The sequence below is a fragment of the Myotis daubentonii genome, chromosome 2 (genome assembly GCF_963259705.1).
Source record: "Myotis daubentonii chromosome 2, mMyoDau2.1, whole genome shotgun sequence".
NCBI classification, from domain to species: Eukaryota; Metazoa; Chordata; class Mammalia; order Chiroptera; family Vespertilionidae; genus Myotis; species Myotis daubentonii.
Window position 1 is genome coordinate 40,398,991 of NC_081841.1, and position 15,705 is coordinate 40,414,695.

Below are 15,705 nucleotides of genomic sequence, written 5' to 3' on the forward strand. Positions count from 1 at the left end.
AGGACTGCCTTTCCCCTCTAAAACTCGGACACTTTCTTCCTGAACACGTTTTTACAAAAACCCTGGAGACCCGTGTTCAATCCGGGCTGGTTTTGTTGTTATTTTTGCAAAATAGCACCCCATGCCGTCTACTATCAGCCTCCAGACCTTTTGCACCTGGCAGGGGTGTCTGAGGCTAGGAGTTAGTTAAGCCTTTCCAATCCGTCCTTACTGACATCTTGGGTAATCAAGAGGTTCAGCTGTACTTAACACATATTCGGCATTTCCCCACCCAATACGCCTCAAGCACAGGCATAAATGCATTTCTTCCCTCCTACTCTCCAGGCTTCACTCCCTAACCTTTTGAGAAGAGCCTGGAAATTAACCCAATAACAAGCATCCCTCTCTCTCCGGCTCCGGATCCGCCCGCGCCGCGCAGCCTTCTGGAAGCTGTAGGCCCTGGCGTTCCTCCGCTGCAGAACTACAACTCCCGGCAGGCTTTGTTCCTGGCTCCCTCCCTCTTAGCGCACGGCTTGCCGGGAGGGGGCAGGTAGCAGCCAGGCGGTCACCAATGGGTGCCGGCTCCCGAGGAGAGGGCGGAGGAGAGGAGGAAGGAGGCGGAATCTGGGCCCCGGCCCCATTCATTGCCGCGGCCCGCCGGGCGGGGGTCCCGTGTTCTCGGAGTCATGGAGGCGCTAATTCCTGTGATCAACAAGCTCCAGGATGTCTTCAATACCGTGGGTGCCGACATCATCCAGTTGCCTCAGATAGTCGTGGTGGGGACGCAGGTGAGAGACGAGGGCGCCGTCCGCCCAGGCCACAGCCCGGGGCGCAGGCCTGGTCGGGGCTGCGGCGCGCACGCTCCCGGGCGGCCTTGGCGGCCTGTGGGGCGAGGGCGCTGCTTGGGGCCGGGACTGCCTGGGCTGTGCCGCGCCTGCCGCCTGGGCTGCCTGGCACCGGGGCTGGACTCGGGGCCTGGCCGGGAGGCGAGGGGCGGAGCCGGCGCGGCGGGCTTGGCGGGTCCCAGGGGCGGGGTGGGGTAGGGACGAGCCGGCGGGCGGAACTGGAGTCCTCCGGGGCCGGGCGCGGCGCTCCCCGCGGGCCGCTGCTTCCAAGGGCACTTGGGGGACGCGCGGTGCGCGCGGGGCGCACTGGCTCGCGGAGGGCGGCCGCCCCCTTTTCCGCTGGTCTCAGGGCCGTGGGCTGTTGTCGTTCCCTCCTCGCTGTGCAGAGGGGCTGCGGGATCCGCTCTGCACCCGCGTGCGGGCGGGGCCGGCAGGGCGGCTACTGTGTAGCACCTGAGTGTTCTCTGCAGTGTCATCTGTCCCTGCCAGGCTTCGGGAACGCCGAAGCGGTTATAAACACAAATAAAAGCCAGAAACAAACACACACACCCGAATGAGTGTTAGGAAGGATTGCCCCATTTTTCTGCCTAGGGCGGTGGTTTTTTCTTGCATCTGAATTGGGCATCAAGGTTCTCTGGTCTCTTACAGGTAACAATTTTTTTATATGCAGTTATGAAGAAATAATGGTATTTCTAGAGTGACAGAGAAGTGTAAGCTTCATTTTCTCTGCCTGCTCCTTTTCTTGGTTGAAGAGGAATCAATCATAGGACATTTATTAGAGTTCCGAGAAGCGCATTTTAGAATTACTTAGTATATTGATTTTAAATGCTTTCATTTCTTAGTGATCTTTTCTCTAGAGAAAAGGGACGGTTTCCCGGTCATTTGCCATGGGTTGAATCGCTACATCTTGCTACAAAATTAAAGTGTAGAGTATAAGTATTATGACAGGGAACTTAATGTTCAAAGTACTATGTGTATGGAGTGTATTCAAACACTGGAAACCTTGGAAACCATAGACATCCTATACTGTGTGCGTGTGTGCGTGTGCTTTAAATTAGTTAAAGCAATGGAAATTATTTCAAAAACAAATATCCTTGGTCTGCTATAAGATCTGTATAGATTCTGCTCAGTCCTGCCTACACATATATATGGTATCCAAAAGATGTGTATACACAGTTTGTATACACACACTTTTAAATAATCATATAGTTAGTGTTTGTCAAAATACATTTCATTTTCAAAATTGAGCTATCAGCTGTTAAAGTGTGTATACATTTCTTTGGGACACCCTGTAGTAGTATTTGTAATGATTGATGACTCTGAATCATCAATATATAGCAAATTACAACCAGTATTTTTATTAAGCATATTTTCTTACCACTGTGTTCTTATTCCTAACCCCTGTAACAGTCTGGGGTATGTAGTAGGTGTTCCATAAGTATTTTGAATGAATATTGTTCACTGTAAGTAGAAAATATTTTAAAACACTGGTACTTTTATCATCAAAACCTGTTTTTGTCAGTGAATTAGAGGTGATATAAAATAAAACTTTGCTAGTAATTTGGAAGTGCTTCCTAGTAGTAGACCGGAAGTTTTCTATATACTTTTAAGAGATTCTCAAGACTTTTTAAGCTTGAAGCAGAAAAAGGATCTATATTGTGTGTGCACTATAGTGTGCCAGCATGAATATTTTAAAGTGAAGAAGAATTTTTTGCCCTGGCCCTTAGGCTCGGTTGGTTGCTGGTTGGATTCCTTGTGCAGGAGGCAGCTGATCAGTGTTTCATTCTCACATAGATGTTTCTCCCTCTCTCTAAAAATCAGTCAATGGAGAGGCAGGGTAGAAAAGTAAAGATCTCACCATTAAGAAAACCATTAACATGTGCTAGCAAAAACCTGGCAGTGACAGTTAACATGCCACTTTGCATGTTGATGATTGAAATTACTCAGAAGGAAAATTACTCAGTTTTTAGACTTGATCTAATCAGGGTTGTCTCCATTTAGGTCTTTATTAGCTGAAATTCAATACTTTCTTCAGGCACAGAAGAAATACGAACAGAAAAATGTATTTGTTCCATATTTTCCTCAATATGTTGGAAAACCTCTTCTACTCGATTTAAATATAAGTACATCACTACTACTTTGTCATCTATGCCTTTAATGTTGTGTAATTTATATATATATATACACGTGTGTGTGTGTGTGTGTGTGTGTGTGTGTGTGTATACAGCACACACCTCACATTTATATTTAACTAGAGTCCCGGTGCACAAAATTCATGCACAGGTGCGGTCCCTAGGCCTGGCCGGAGGTCAAAGTGTGAGCATCTGGTGGGGAACTGGGTTCCCAGGCCCCTTCGCACACCCCTCCACCTGAGTTACGGCGCCCGAGTCCCCATGCAGAAATGCAGTGAGCGCGGCCAGACACTGCAGGCTGGGCGCAGCGTGGACCTCTGGGCCACCCAGTGGCACCACATGGAAGCTGGTGGGCAGCATGCTCTTTCCCAGCCAGCCTCGAAGACTGGCTCCTGCACAAACCCACGGGGAGCCCAACCAGCCCCTGCAGTCCCAGCAGCTGCGGCCCAGCTCACCTGGAAGCCCATTGGGGCCAGTAGTGCCTCCACTGCCCCCGCTGCCAGCGCCTTGTTGCCGATGTCTGCCGTGTTCCATGCCACTCCCTGGTGGTCATCGCACATCATAGTAAGTGGTCGAACTCCCAGTCGAGGGGATAATTTGCATATGAGGTTTTTATTATATAGGATGGAGTACCATACAGTGAGTGAGTTCCAGACATAAAAGTGTTCTGTGTTTAGTTCTGACTGGTAAACTAATTGGCAATGATCATGTCTTCATAAAACAGATGGTCTCTTACACATTACCTATACCTTAAATGGCTGCAGGTCCTATTTTATTGAACTTTATAGAACAATATTTCTCAAATTTAATGTTTGTTAGAATCATTTTGAAAATAAGTTTCCTGGACTCCAACCCCAGAGATTTTGATTTATTAAGTCTGGGGTGGGCCAGGCACCACAGATGATTCTGATGTAGATAGTTCATCGATTCTAATTTGAAGTATATTAGTGAGACTTTGATTTTAAAATGAGTAAAACTGGAAAAAAAAAAACCCACAACAACAGGGAAGGGAAGCTGAGTCTCAGGGCATACCTACCATCCAGTAGCATGTTGCTTTTGGTTGCCCAGGCAGCCTTTGCTAACCCCTAACCCAGGGGTCCTCAAACTTTTTTAAACGGGGCGCCAGTTCACTGTCCCTCAGACCGTGGGAGGGCCAGACTATAGTTTTAAAAAAAAACTATGAACAAATTCCTATGCACACTGCACATATCTTATTTTGAAGTAAAAAAACAAAACAGGAACAAATACAATATTTGTATTTGCATGCGGCCCGCGGGCCGTAGTTTGAGGACCCCTGCCCTAACCCTTTGATTTATTAATTTGCCCAATACTTATTTGGGGCCTAGAGATTTGGAGGAATTGAGGGAATCATGCTTATAGCTGTCAATCATTAAGAGATTTTATGATTTAGCTAAATAAATTGCTTTCCTCTTTCTTTAGCTGAGATCTTTTGTGTGGAAAGAACAGAAAATGGGGAGAGAAAAGGTTGGTGCTTTTAACCAGGGTGTACTTTGCAAGTAGAGAAGGAGATAAGACTTAAATAACTTCTGTGAGTCAACTTGAGAAATTTAATCACTATTTCTTCAATTAAGAATTGGAAGGGGGAGCCCTCTAGCTCCAAGCACCAGCCAGAATAGGAATCAAAGTGCAGATAAAATGAACCTGAGACCCTGGCTCAGTGTTGCTAGAAATATACTTTTTACTTTGCCTTTTATTTCAGTGATTTCAGCAGTCTATCTTCAGTAATTCAAACAAATGCAAAAAGAAAAGTAATCTTGGGTTTTTTTAAAAAAATTATATTTTAAATATATTTTATTGATTTCAGAGAGGAAGGGAGAGAGAGAAAAAGAGATAGAAACATCAATGATGAGAATCATTGATTGACTGCCTCTTGCACTCCCCCTACTGGGGATCGAGCCTGCAACTCAGGCTTGTGCCCTTGACTGGAATGGAACCTGGGACCCTCAGTCCTCAGGCTAATGCTCTATCCATTGAGCCAAACCAGCTAGGTCTGAAAACGGGTTTTAAATACCAATTTGCAAATCAATGTTATTTTATTTAGCATTTTTAAAATTGAAATATAATTTATATAAAATTCACCATTATAAAGTTTACAATTCAGTGTTTTTAGTATATACACAAGATTGTGCAACTACCCCCACCAATTCCAGAACATTTTCATTACCCCAGAAACTCTATCCATTAGCAGTCAGTCACTCCCCATTGCCCTACCCCCAGCCCCTAGTGACCACTAATCTACTTTCTGTTTTTGTGGATTTGCCTATTCTGGACATTTCATATAAATGGCTTTTTTTTTTTTAACATTAAAATTTTAATTTAAAATTAATGATTCACTATACATATAAACTTGGAAAATTAAGCATTTCTAATAGTCTGTCAATGTCATTCCAAAATTTTCTCTGTAAATATATAAAGATAGATAAGTATACAAGTGTGTTTACAAATATGGAACCATATTTTACATAATTTACATTTAGTTTTGATTATCTCTATTTAAATGCATATGTAAACATTTAGTTTATTTCATATTTAATACTCATAACCAACTTTATTTTTAAAATTATCTCTCTGGACTTCATTTTATTACTTATTTCCCTGAAAAATAGATACTTTCAACACTATTTAAATTGTTCCAGATCCACAGAAAAAGAATGGGAATTACAAAGTTATTTTTAAATTTATTTTTATATCTTTATTGTTGTGAGTATTACAACATGTCTTCCCCTGCCCTACCCCCTTCTCCCCCCCAATTGCCCTCCATCACTCAAATCCCGTCCTGCCCCAGGCCTTCACCACCCTATTGTCTGTGTCCATGGATTATGTATATAAGTTCTTTGGTTGATCTCTTCCTTCTCCCTCTCCCCCCTTCCCTCTAAGATTCATCAGTCTGTTCCATGTTGCCATGCCTCTAGTTCTATTTTATTAATCAGTTACTTTCATTAGATTTCTTGTTCGTTTATTTTGATTTTTATATTTAATTGTTGATAGATATGTATTTATTGTCATTTTATTGTTCATATTTCTAATCTCTCTTCTTTTTTTCTTCCTCTTCTTCTTAAATAAGACTCTTTAACATTTCTTGTAATACTGGTTTGGTGCTGATGAACTCCACTCCCCTCTGGCCTGCAAAGTTTCTGTTGAGAAATCAGCTGACAGTCATATGGGTACTCATTTGTAGGTAACTAATTGCTTTTCTCTTACTGCTTTTAAGATTCTTTCTTTGTCTTTTTTTTTTAAATATATTTTATTGATTTTAGGGAGGAAAGAAGAGGGAGAGGGAGAAGGGGGGGAGAGAGAGAGAGAGAGAGAGAGAGAGAAACCAATGATGAGAGAGAATCATTGATTGGCTGCCTCCTGCATGCACCCTACTGGGGATTGAGCCTGCAACCCAGGCATGTGCCCTTGGCTGGTATCGAACCCAGGACCCTTCAGTCCGCAGGCCGATGCTCTATCCACTGAGCCAAACCAGCCAGGGCTCTTTCTTTGTCTTTAACCTTTGGCATTTTAATTATGATGTGTCTTGGTGTGGGCCTCTTTGAGTTCCTCTTGTCTGGGACTCTGCACTTCCTGGACTTGTAAGTCTATTTCTTTCATCAGAAAGGGGAAGTTTTCTGTCATTATTTCTTCAAATAGGTTTTCAATTTCTTGCTCCCTCTCTTCTCTTTCTGGCACTCCCATGATGTGAATGTTGGTACACTTGAAATTGTCCAGAGGCTCTCTTCATATTTTTTTGGATTCTTTTTTCTTTTTGCTCTTCTGATTGGGTGTTTTTTGCTTTCTCATATTCCAAATCGCTGGAATATGATTCTTGGACTCATCTGAATCCATTTACTGTTAATTTACAAGGAATCAATTTACTGTTGATTCCTTGTAAATTATTCTTCATTTCAGTTAGTATGTCCTTCATTTCTGACTGGTCATTTTTCATGTCTTTGATGTTCTCACTAATTTCCTTGAAATTCTCACTAAATTCCTTGAAGCTCTCATTGAGTCCCTTCAGCATCCTTATAACCATTGCTTTGAACTCTGTATCTAATAGTTTGCTTGCTTCCATTTCATTTAGTTCTTTTTCTGGAGATTTCTTTTGTTCTTTCATTTGTGACATGTTTCTTTGTCTCTGCATTTGGTTGCTTTCCTGTGTTTGTTCCTATGTTTTAGGTAGAGCTGCTATTTCTCCTGGAATTGGTAGAATGGCTTTGTGTAGTGTCCTGTAGGATCCAGTGGCTCAGCCTCCCCAGTCACCTGAGCTGGGCACTCTGGGTGTGACTCTGTGTGGGCTGTGTGCACTGTCTTGTTGTAGTTGAGCTGTGATTGCTGTTGGTATCACTGGGAAGAATTGACCCCCAGGTCAGTTGGCTGTGAGCTCAGCTGTGACTGCAGCAAAAGAGCTGCTGTGCAGGAGATACCCCTATGGAGCAGAACTTGCTTCGTTGGGGCTATGGTGCTCACTGAGTCTGCCCCTTGAGTGTGTCACTTGTGGATGTGTAGAACTGTAATCTGGTATGTTCTGAAGCTGACTGCTGGGTGCCCTGGCTCTGGGGCCTTCTGGGAGATGCAAAGTCAGCCACTGCCTGTGACCTGCCTGGGGCCGCCTGGCAAGAGCTAGCGTTGGGCTAGGAGGTGCCCAGGATAGGCCAAGCTGTGAACCCTGGCAAGCTGAGGCTAGTGCTGGGTCTGGGCCACTTATCGAGGTCTGAGCTTGCTGCAGCCAGCTGCTGCTTGTTTGAGAGACTTTAGGGAAGTCTGAAGCCTGAGTCAGAAAAGGCCATTCATATGGGAAAAACATTACAAACAGCTTGGGTGGGGCTGCAAATTGGGTGGCATGGGATCTCATGGAATCACCAGGGCAGTGTGAATAGTGTGGGCCAGGTTGATGGAGACAGATATAGTGCCTGTCAGTCAGCTCTGGGGCATTGGGAGTGGGGGGGAAATAGGGGGGTTTGTCCTCGCACTTTTGTCTGGGAGAAAGCTGCCCCTGAGTTCTTGCCCTGATGCTATGTCCCTGGATCCTTTCAAGCTACTGCCCCAGTGCTGGAGCTCAGAGGGAGTGAGTCTGAGTAAGTCTGTGCATGGGCCCTTTAAGAGGAACTGCTTGGGGTTCCAGCAGCCTCCATATGGCTCAGCCAAATTCCCGTTGATTTTTACAGCTCAAAGTACGGGGAATTCTCTTCCTGGCTCTGGAACCCTGGACTGGGGTCCTGGTGTGCAGCTGTGACCCCTTAGTCCTAATGGGAGGCCTCCGCAGCTGAGATATTTCTCCCAATTAAATGTACGCCACACGATGGTGTCAGACCAGCCTGTTCCGTGCCTCTCCTACCAGTCTCAATGTGCTTTGTTCTTTAATTCTCTATATTTGTAGGATTTCCATTCAGCCAGATTTCAGGTGATTCTGAATGATTGTTCTGTATTTTAGTTGTAATCTTGATGTGGTTGTGGGAGGATGTGAGTACCTGTGTTTACTTATACCACCATCTTGGTTCCTCCCCCTTTTTTTTAAATTAAAATTTTATTTTTTAATTAGTTTACATTCAGTATTATTTTGTAATAGTTTTAGGTGTATAGCATACATGTCTGGCTTCTTTTGCTCAGCACGATGCCTTGGAAATGCTTCCATGTTGTTGCATATATTTGTACTTCATTATTTTTTATGGCTGAATAATATTCCATTGCAGCAATTTTCAACTGGTGTGCTGTAAGAATTTTTTTAAAACATGCAGTGCCTGACTATTTTGTCATGGGCACTGACCTTAGATTGTGAAATAAGTAAATGACAACAGCCAACACAACACTAGCTGTCCTGTGTTCATGAGTAAAATTATACATTTTTTAACTTTTTTTTTTTGTCAGATTGGCAAAAAAAATAGATTTTTTTGTGTGCCACAGAATTTTCGTAATTAGTTTATGTGTACCATGAGATGAAGAAAAAGGTTGAAAAATAACTTCCATTGTATAGATATGGCAGAGTTTATTTATACATTCATTAATTGGTGGACATTTGGGTTGTTCCCACTTTTTGGTTATGATGAATAATGCTGCCATAAACATTCATTTACACGTTTTTTTGTGTGAACGTGTTTTCAATTCGCTTGGGTATATACCCAGAAGTAGTGTTGCTGGGTTGTATGATAATTCTATGTTTATCTTTTTGAGGAACCACCAAACTGTTTTCCACAGTAGCTATACCATTTTACATTCCCACCAGCAATGTAGAATTGGTATTTCCATTTCTGCAAACAAGGCCATTTCCAGATTGTGTTGAGTCTGTAGGTTACATTGGGGAGTATTGATATCTTAATATTAAATCAAATATAGAATTTTCAGTTGATTTTATTTTTTTTCCAACATTTTAAGTAAGTCATGATGAGAAAATTTTTGTATCTACAGGGAGTCCACGGGTTACGTTGGACTCGACATAACCTCATTTCGTAGTTACGTCGCCATCTCCCATTTACAGTATTTGTAAAAAAAAAAAAAGTTCCGTCATTTCGACATATGTACATATGTGCTTTATGTTTTTTATTATTTATTACCACAAAGGTCAGGATTTTTTTTCTTTCTTTAAAAATTTTTTTACTGTTTCACTTCATTACTGTTGTTTATATGCTCCATGTGAGTGACATGTAGGTGCTTATGTAGGTGGGTTCCGACTTATAGTGACGTAACTCGAGGACCTATTGTTTTGTTAATCTTATTGAGGATCTCTTATACATGAGTTGCTCTATAGTGCTCTCTTATTGCTTTCAATCTTTGTCTGTTAACAGTTTGATTATAATTGCTTTCCTACATGGAGTTCATTGAGCGTTTTCATTATGTAGATTAATATAACATACTATTCTTTCCTACTTTTATGCAAAACGGGGATTTTTGTGGATATTAAAAGTTCATGGCCTTGTTAGATACCTGGATCTCACTCATTTCTTATATGTTTTAGACAGCACTGGGCCAGTTTTATTAACCTCCCAAAATGTTCCTCCCTAGGGACTGGTAGGTGGTCTGATGCAGTTTAGCCAGTTTGGATCTTGTATAGTTGGAATGTTAATATTATTGAGTTATATGTGCAATAATTATTCCATAGAAGAACCACAGTTTAACACCATAAAGTATGAAGTAGTTTACATTTCAGATTTAAATTTTGCCAACGATGCCCAGCTGGCGTGGCTCAATGGTTGAGTGTTCACCTATGATCCAGGAGGTCACGGTTCGATTCCCGGTCAAGGCACATGCCCAGGTTGTGCGCTTGATCCCCAGTGTGGGGCATGCAGGAGGTGGTCGATCAATGATTCTCTCTCATCATTGATGTTTCTATCTCTCTCCCCCTCTCCCTTCCTCTCTGAAATCAATAAAAATATATTTAAGAAAAAATAAATTTTTGCCAATAGGTAGAGGATTTGACCTATACGGTAAAAACATTTTAGCTTATTTTAAATACCATAAAATTAATATTCCTAAGGACATTCTGAGAAACATTTAAAATAAGTGAAGCAAATATTAAGGAAACCTTTTCTATAAGTCTAAAATTATTACCACATAAAAAGTAAAATAAGTACGTCTTTATCTGTTATATTAATAGCGAAATAAAGAATTGAGAAACCTGTAGTATATAAGATGAAAAATAAGAACTTAGACATTAAAAACTGAATCAGCATTGATCAGTGGGGCATGAATGGATATTTACAACTCTTCATTCCCAACTGATGCTACTTGCCAGCGGGAAAAAGCTAAATATATGACAAAGACTTTTCAGTGAAAGGCTCCATTTCAAAATATAAGTTCAAAACACTATAAGCGTCAATACAGTACAATTTGGAAGAAACTAAAAGATGACACTGAGACAAGGCACACAAATCTTTAGCCCCCAAATACACAGGATATTGAATCAATTTTGGAAGTATGTGAAGATGAAAAAAGCAAAAGGTCACTCTATTTTCAGAATAAGCCAGTTGTGACTTCTGCTACATGCAATTCCTGTACCCACTCACCTTTCTGGAAAGAGTATAGACATTCACTGGGTATTTAAATCATGGGGGGAAAACAAACACTGGTGTAACCAATTGTTGAGATAGCCAACACCATGTGTAATACTAAGGTAAAAATTTGGGAGCCCAGAGACGTGTTTTGTTTGGTCTGTATGTGCTGATGCACATTTTTTTTTCTTTTGAAAAATTGAGATATAATTGACATGTTACATTAGACTTAGGTGTACGTCATAATGATGTGTGTGTATGTTGAAATGATCACCACTATAAATCTAGTGACCATCCAGCACATATAGCTGCAAATTATTTTTATCTTATAATGAGAACTTTTAATTTTTATTCTCTTAGTAACTTTGAAATATATAATACAACATTATTATCTATAGTTATCTTGCTGTACATGTGATGCACATGACATCTCCAGGACTTATTTTTTATAACTGGAAATTTTTACCTTTTGATTACCATCACCCATTTTACCCACCCCATGCCTCTGGCAACCACCAATGACTGTTTTTTTATTTTTTAAAATTTTTATTTACTGATTTTAGAGAGAGAGAAGAGAGTAAGAGAGAGAGAGAAACATCGATTTGTTATTCCACTTATGCATTCATTGGTTGTTTCTTGTATGTACTCTGACTGGGGCATGGAACCCACATCCTTGGTGTATCTCAGGACAATGCTCTAACCAACTGAGTTACCCAGCCATGGCTTGTTTTTATTTATCTTATATAATAAAGAGGTAATATGCAAATTAACCCTCATGCCCTCACAAGATGGCTGCTTACAACCAGGCTGGCAGGGGGGTTAGTGAGGGACAACCAAACGACTGAACAAGCAGGCTGTGTGGGGCGATGAGGCCGGTGGTGGGGGGGGGCAGTAAGAGGCGACCAGGCCGGCAGGGGGGTGCAGTTGGGGTCAACCAGACTGGCAGGGGGGCAGTTGGGGGTGATTAGGCTGGTGGGGGGCAGTGAGGGGTGACTAGGCTGGTGGGGGGCAGTTGGGGGTGACCAGGCTGGCATGGGGGGGTAGTTGGGGGCATCTAGCCCAGCAGAGGGGGGCAGTTGGGGTGACCAGGCCAGCATGGGGGGCAGTAAGGGGTGACCAGGCTAGCAGGGGGGGCATTAAGGGGTGACCACGCCAGTGGGGGGGGAGCAATTAGGAGTGACCTGGCCAGCAGGGTGGGGTAGTTAGGGATGACCAGGCCATCAGGGAGGGCAGTTAGGGGTGATCAGGCCGGCGGGGGTTGGGGGGAGCAGTTAGGGGCGACCAGGCAGGCAGGCAGGTGAGCAATTAGGAGCCAGCAGTCCAGGATTGTGAGAGGGATCCTGGATTGGAGAGGGTGCAGGCTGGGCTGAGGGACCCCCACCCCCCACCCCCTGCACATATTTCGTGCACCAGGCCTCTAATTTTCAAATAAGATTCTACATATAAGTAAGATCATATGTTATTTGTCTTTTTCTGTCTGACATTTCACTTAGCATAATGCCCTCAAGGTTCATCCCCATTGCCCCAATTTTTTTTCCTTTTTATGGCTGAATAATGTTCTCTTATATACTATTCTTTTAAATTAGTGTGTCAGGTTTCTTTGGATATCTTCCCAGAAGTGGAATTGCTGGGTCATAAAGCAATTCCACTTTTAAGTTTTTGAGGTAACTCCATACTGCTTTCCACAATGGCTGCACCAGTCTGCATTCCCACCAAGAGTGCACAAGAGTTCCCTATTCTTCACTTCCTTGCAAACTCATGTTTGTTGATTTCTTGATGATAGCCATTCTGACAGGTGTGAGATTGTTTTAATGTGCATTTCTCTGATGATTAGTGAAGAGGAGCATCCTTTCATATGTCTTTTGGCCATTTGTATGTCTGGAGAAGTGTCTATTCAGGTCCTTTACCCATTTCTTAATTGAATTGTTTTTTGTGTTGAGTTTTATAAGTTCCTTATAAATTTTCATATTAATCCCTTAATCAGATGTGTCATCGACAAATCTGTTCTCCCATTCAGTGGGTCGTCTTCATTTGTTGATTGTTTCCTTTGCTGTTCAAAAACGTTTTAGCTTGATGTAGTCCCATTTGTTTATTTTTTCTTTTGACTTTTGACTTTCTTGCATGAGGAGTTAGAAAAAATATTGCTACGAGAAATGTCTGAGATTTGACTGCCTGTTTTTTCTTGAAGATTTTTATGGTTTCGAATTTAACATTTAAGTCTTTAATCCATTTTGAGTTTATTCTTGTGTATGTTGTAAGAAGGTGGTCTAGTTTCATTATTTTGCACATATCTGCCCAATTTTCCCATCACCATTTATTGAATATACTCACTTTGCCCAATTTTATGTTCTTGCCTCCTTGGTAAAATATTGACTATAAAGGCATGGGTTTATTTCTGGGCTCTGTATTCTGTTCCATTGATCTACTGTATATCTTTTTATGCCAGTACCATGCCGTTTTGATTACTATGGCCTTTAGTGTAGTTTGATATCAAGTGGTGTGATTCCTCCAACTTTATTCTTCTTTCTCAAGATTGCTGTGGCTATTTGGGATCTTTTTTAGTTTCATATAAATTTTTGCAGTATTTGTTCTAGTTCTGTGAAATATGCTGTTGGTATCTTGATAGAATTGAGTTGATTCTATAGATTGCTTTGGATAGTATGGGCATTTTAATGATGTTAATTCTTATCCATGAACACAGTTTATGCTTCCACTTATTTGTATCTTCTTTAATTTCTTCCTTCAGTGTCATAATTTTCTGAGTATAGGTTTTTTATATCCTTTGTTAAATTTATTCCTAGGTATTTTTTAAATGCAATTGTAAATGTGATTGCTCTTTGAATTTTCTCTGGTAGTTCATAATTGGCATATACAAATGCAACTGATTTCTGGATATGTATTTTGTATCCTGCTACTTTGAATTTATATAGTTCTGGTAGTTTTTTGTAGAGTCTTTAGGGTTCTCTGTATACAGTATCATGTCATCTTAAAATAATGACAGTTTTGCTTCTCCCTTTCCAATTTGGATGCCTTTTATTTCTTCTTCTTGTTGGGCTAGGAATTCCAGTATTATGTTCAATGAGAGTGTTGAAAGCAGACATCCCTGTCTTGTTCCTGATCTTAAGGAAAATGCTTTTAGTTTTTGCTCATTGACTATGATGTTGTCTGTGGATTTGTCATATATGGTGGCCTATTTTTTTCTTAGTGGCTCCCAGGAGTTGAGCGTATGCCAAGATCTGTCAGCTTTAAAGAGGAGGATCTTAGTTAGCATCTCAATTCAAGCTCATTGGAAGCTGAACCCTCAGGCAGCAGCTTTTAAAGTATATATAAACACAGCTTTTTCTGGGAAAGACCGGGAGATGGGCATTTCTGTTCACTCTGTGCTGTGCCAGGGAGGGGACTGGGGGGTATGGGGTATGGTGAGCCTGCATGAGCGCTTTAAGAACTGTTTATCCATTCACTACAGCCTTGTGGGTCTTATGGACAGAATCGCTATTGGCTTTCAAAGGTGTAGGTCTTAGAAGTTGGGGTACCAGATGTGAAACTCATACCCTTTGTTCCTCAGGAAGAATGTGGGTATTCTTAGTTTCCTCCATATTGTGGGTCACTGCACCTGGGGTGGGGTTTATGGCAAAATCGTGTCAGCCTCTCCTACCTATTTCAGTGTAGGCTTTTGCTCTTTGCCCAATATGTATTACTCAGTTAGTTTTTGAGTTTCTTTCACAGGGAGTGGTTTGGTTGTAGCTGTAGATTTGGTGTGTCTGTGATAGGATGTGATTTCAGGATCCTCTTACTCACAATTTTGAACAGGAACTGATGCATATAATATACTAGTGACCCGGTGTACAGATTCATGCACATTGAAAGGAAATTAATTAGAAGGTGGCTGGCAGTGTGGGACTGGGCAGGATGGGCTGGACATGCCCTGGAGCCAACCTTCCGTGGTCTCTCCCCGGCATCTGTGGAGTGAGCAGGGTCCCTTCGGCAGGTGGGGTCCCTTGGCCTGGCCTGCAGGGATTAGGCCAAAACCAGCTTTCCGACATCCCCCCCAGGGGTCCTGGGGTGTGAGAGAGCAGTCTGCAAAGTTGTTGTTGTACAGGGTGTGGAATGCAAACGCAAGTGTGCAGTAAACCAGATTCGGGTCTGAGAGTGCCGGAGCAACAACATAACCCATGGCTGAAGGTGGAATCGTGCAGCCCCCTCTCTGGTTTTGGAGTGCGTCACCTGAGAACTGCCACTGCCAGGTCACTGCAGCTTGGCAGCTCCTGCATTGAGCATCTGCCCGCTGGTGGTCAGTGTGTGTCATAGCGACTGGTTGGATGATAGGAAGGACACTTAGCATATTAGCCTTTTATATATATATAGATATTTTAAAAAATGTATTACTTGCTAATGTTTAAAAATTGCTTGTGTGGGTAATTGAGTTTGTAAACCCTGTATTCATTTGTCAGGGCTGCCATAAAAAAATACCACACAAACTGGGTAGTTTAAATAACAGAAATTTATTTTCTTACCGTTTTGAAGGCTAGAAGTTCAACATCAAGGTGTTGGCAGTTCCAGTTTCTTCTGAGGCCTCTCTCTTTTGCTTGCAAATGGCCGCCTTCTTGCTGTGTCCTATGTTTGTCCAAATTTCCTCTTTGGTAAGGACACCTGTCAGATTGGATTAGGACCTATCATAATGGCCTTGTTTTAACCTAATCACCTCTTTAAAGGCCCTGTCTTAAAAAACATTTTGAGCTACACATTCTGAGGGGAGAGGGTTGA

At 42.1% G+C, this 15,705-nt stretch overlaps 1 protein-coding gene across 15 annotated transcripts in view; it reads left to right on the forward strand.

Moving 5' to 3' along the window:
- The first annotated feature begins 535 nt into the window (after positions 1–535).
- The window catches only part of DNM1L (dynamin 1 like), a 48,080-nt gene continuing 32,910 nt past the window's right edge, over positions 536–15,705 (forward strand). For 6 of the 15 annotated variants that reach the window (XM_059682528.1, XM_059682529.1, XM_059682539.1 and 3 more), the window contains exon 1: positions 571–767. In XM_059682528.1, coding sequence (XP_059538511.1) covers positions 666–767 — 102 coding nt within the window. In that variant the 5' untranslated portion in view covers positions 571–665. Of the gene's footprint in view, positions 768–15,705 lie in introns of all 15 variants that reach the window. The other 9 variants (XM_059682533.1, XM_059682535.1, XM_059682541.1 and 6 more) reach the window with 4 other exon arrangements.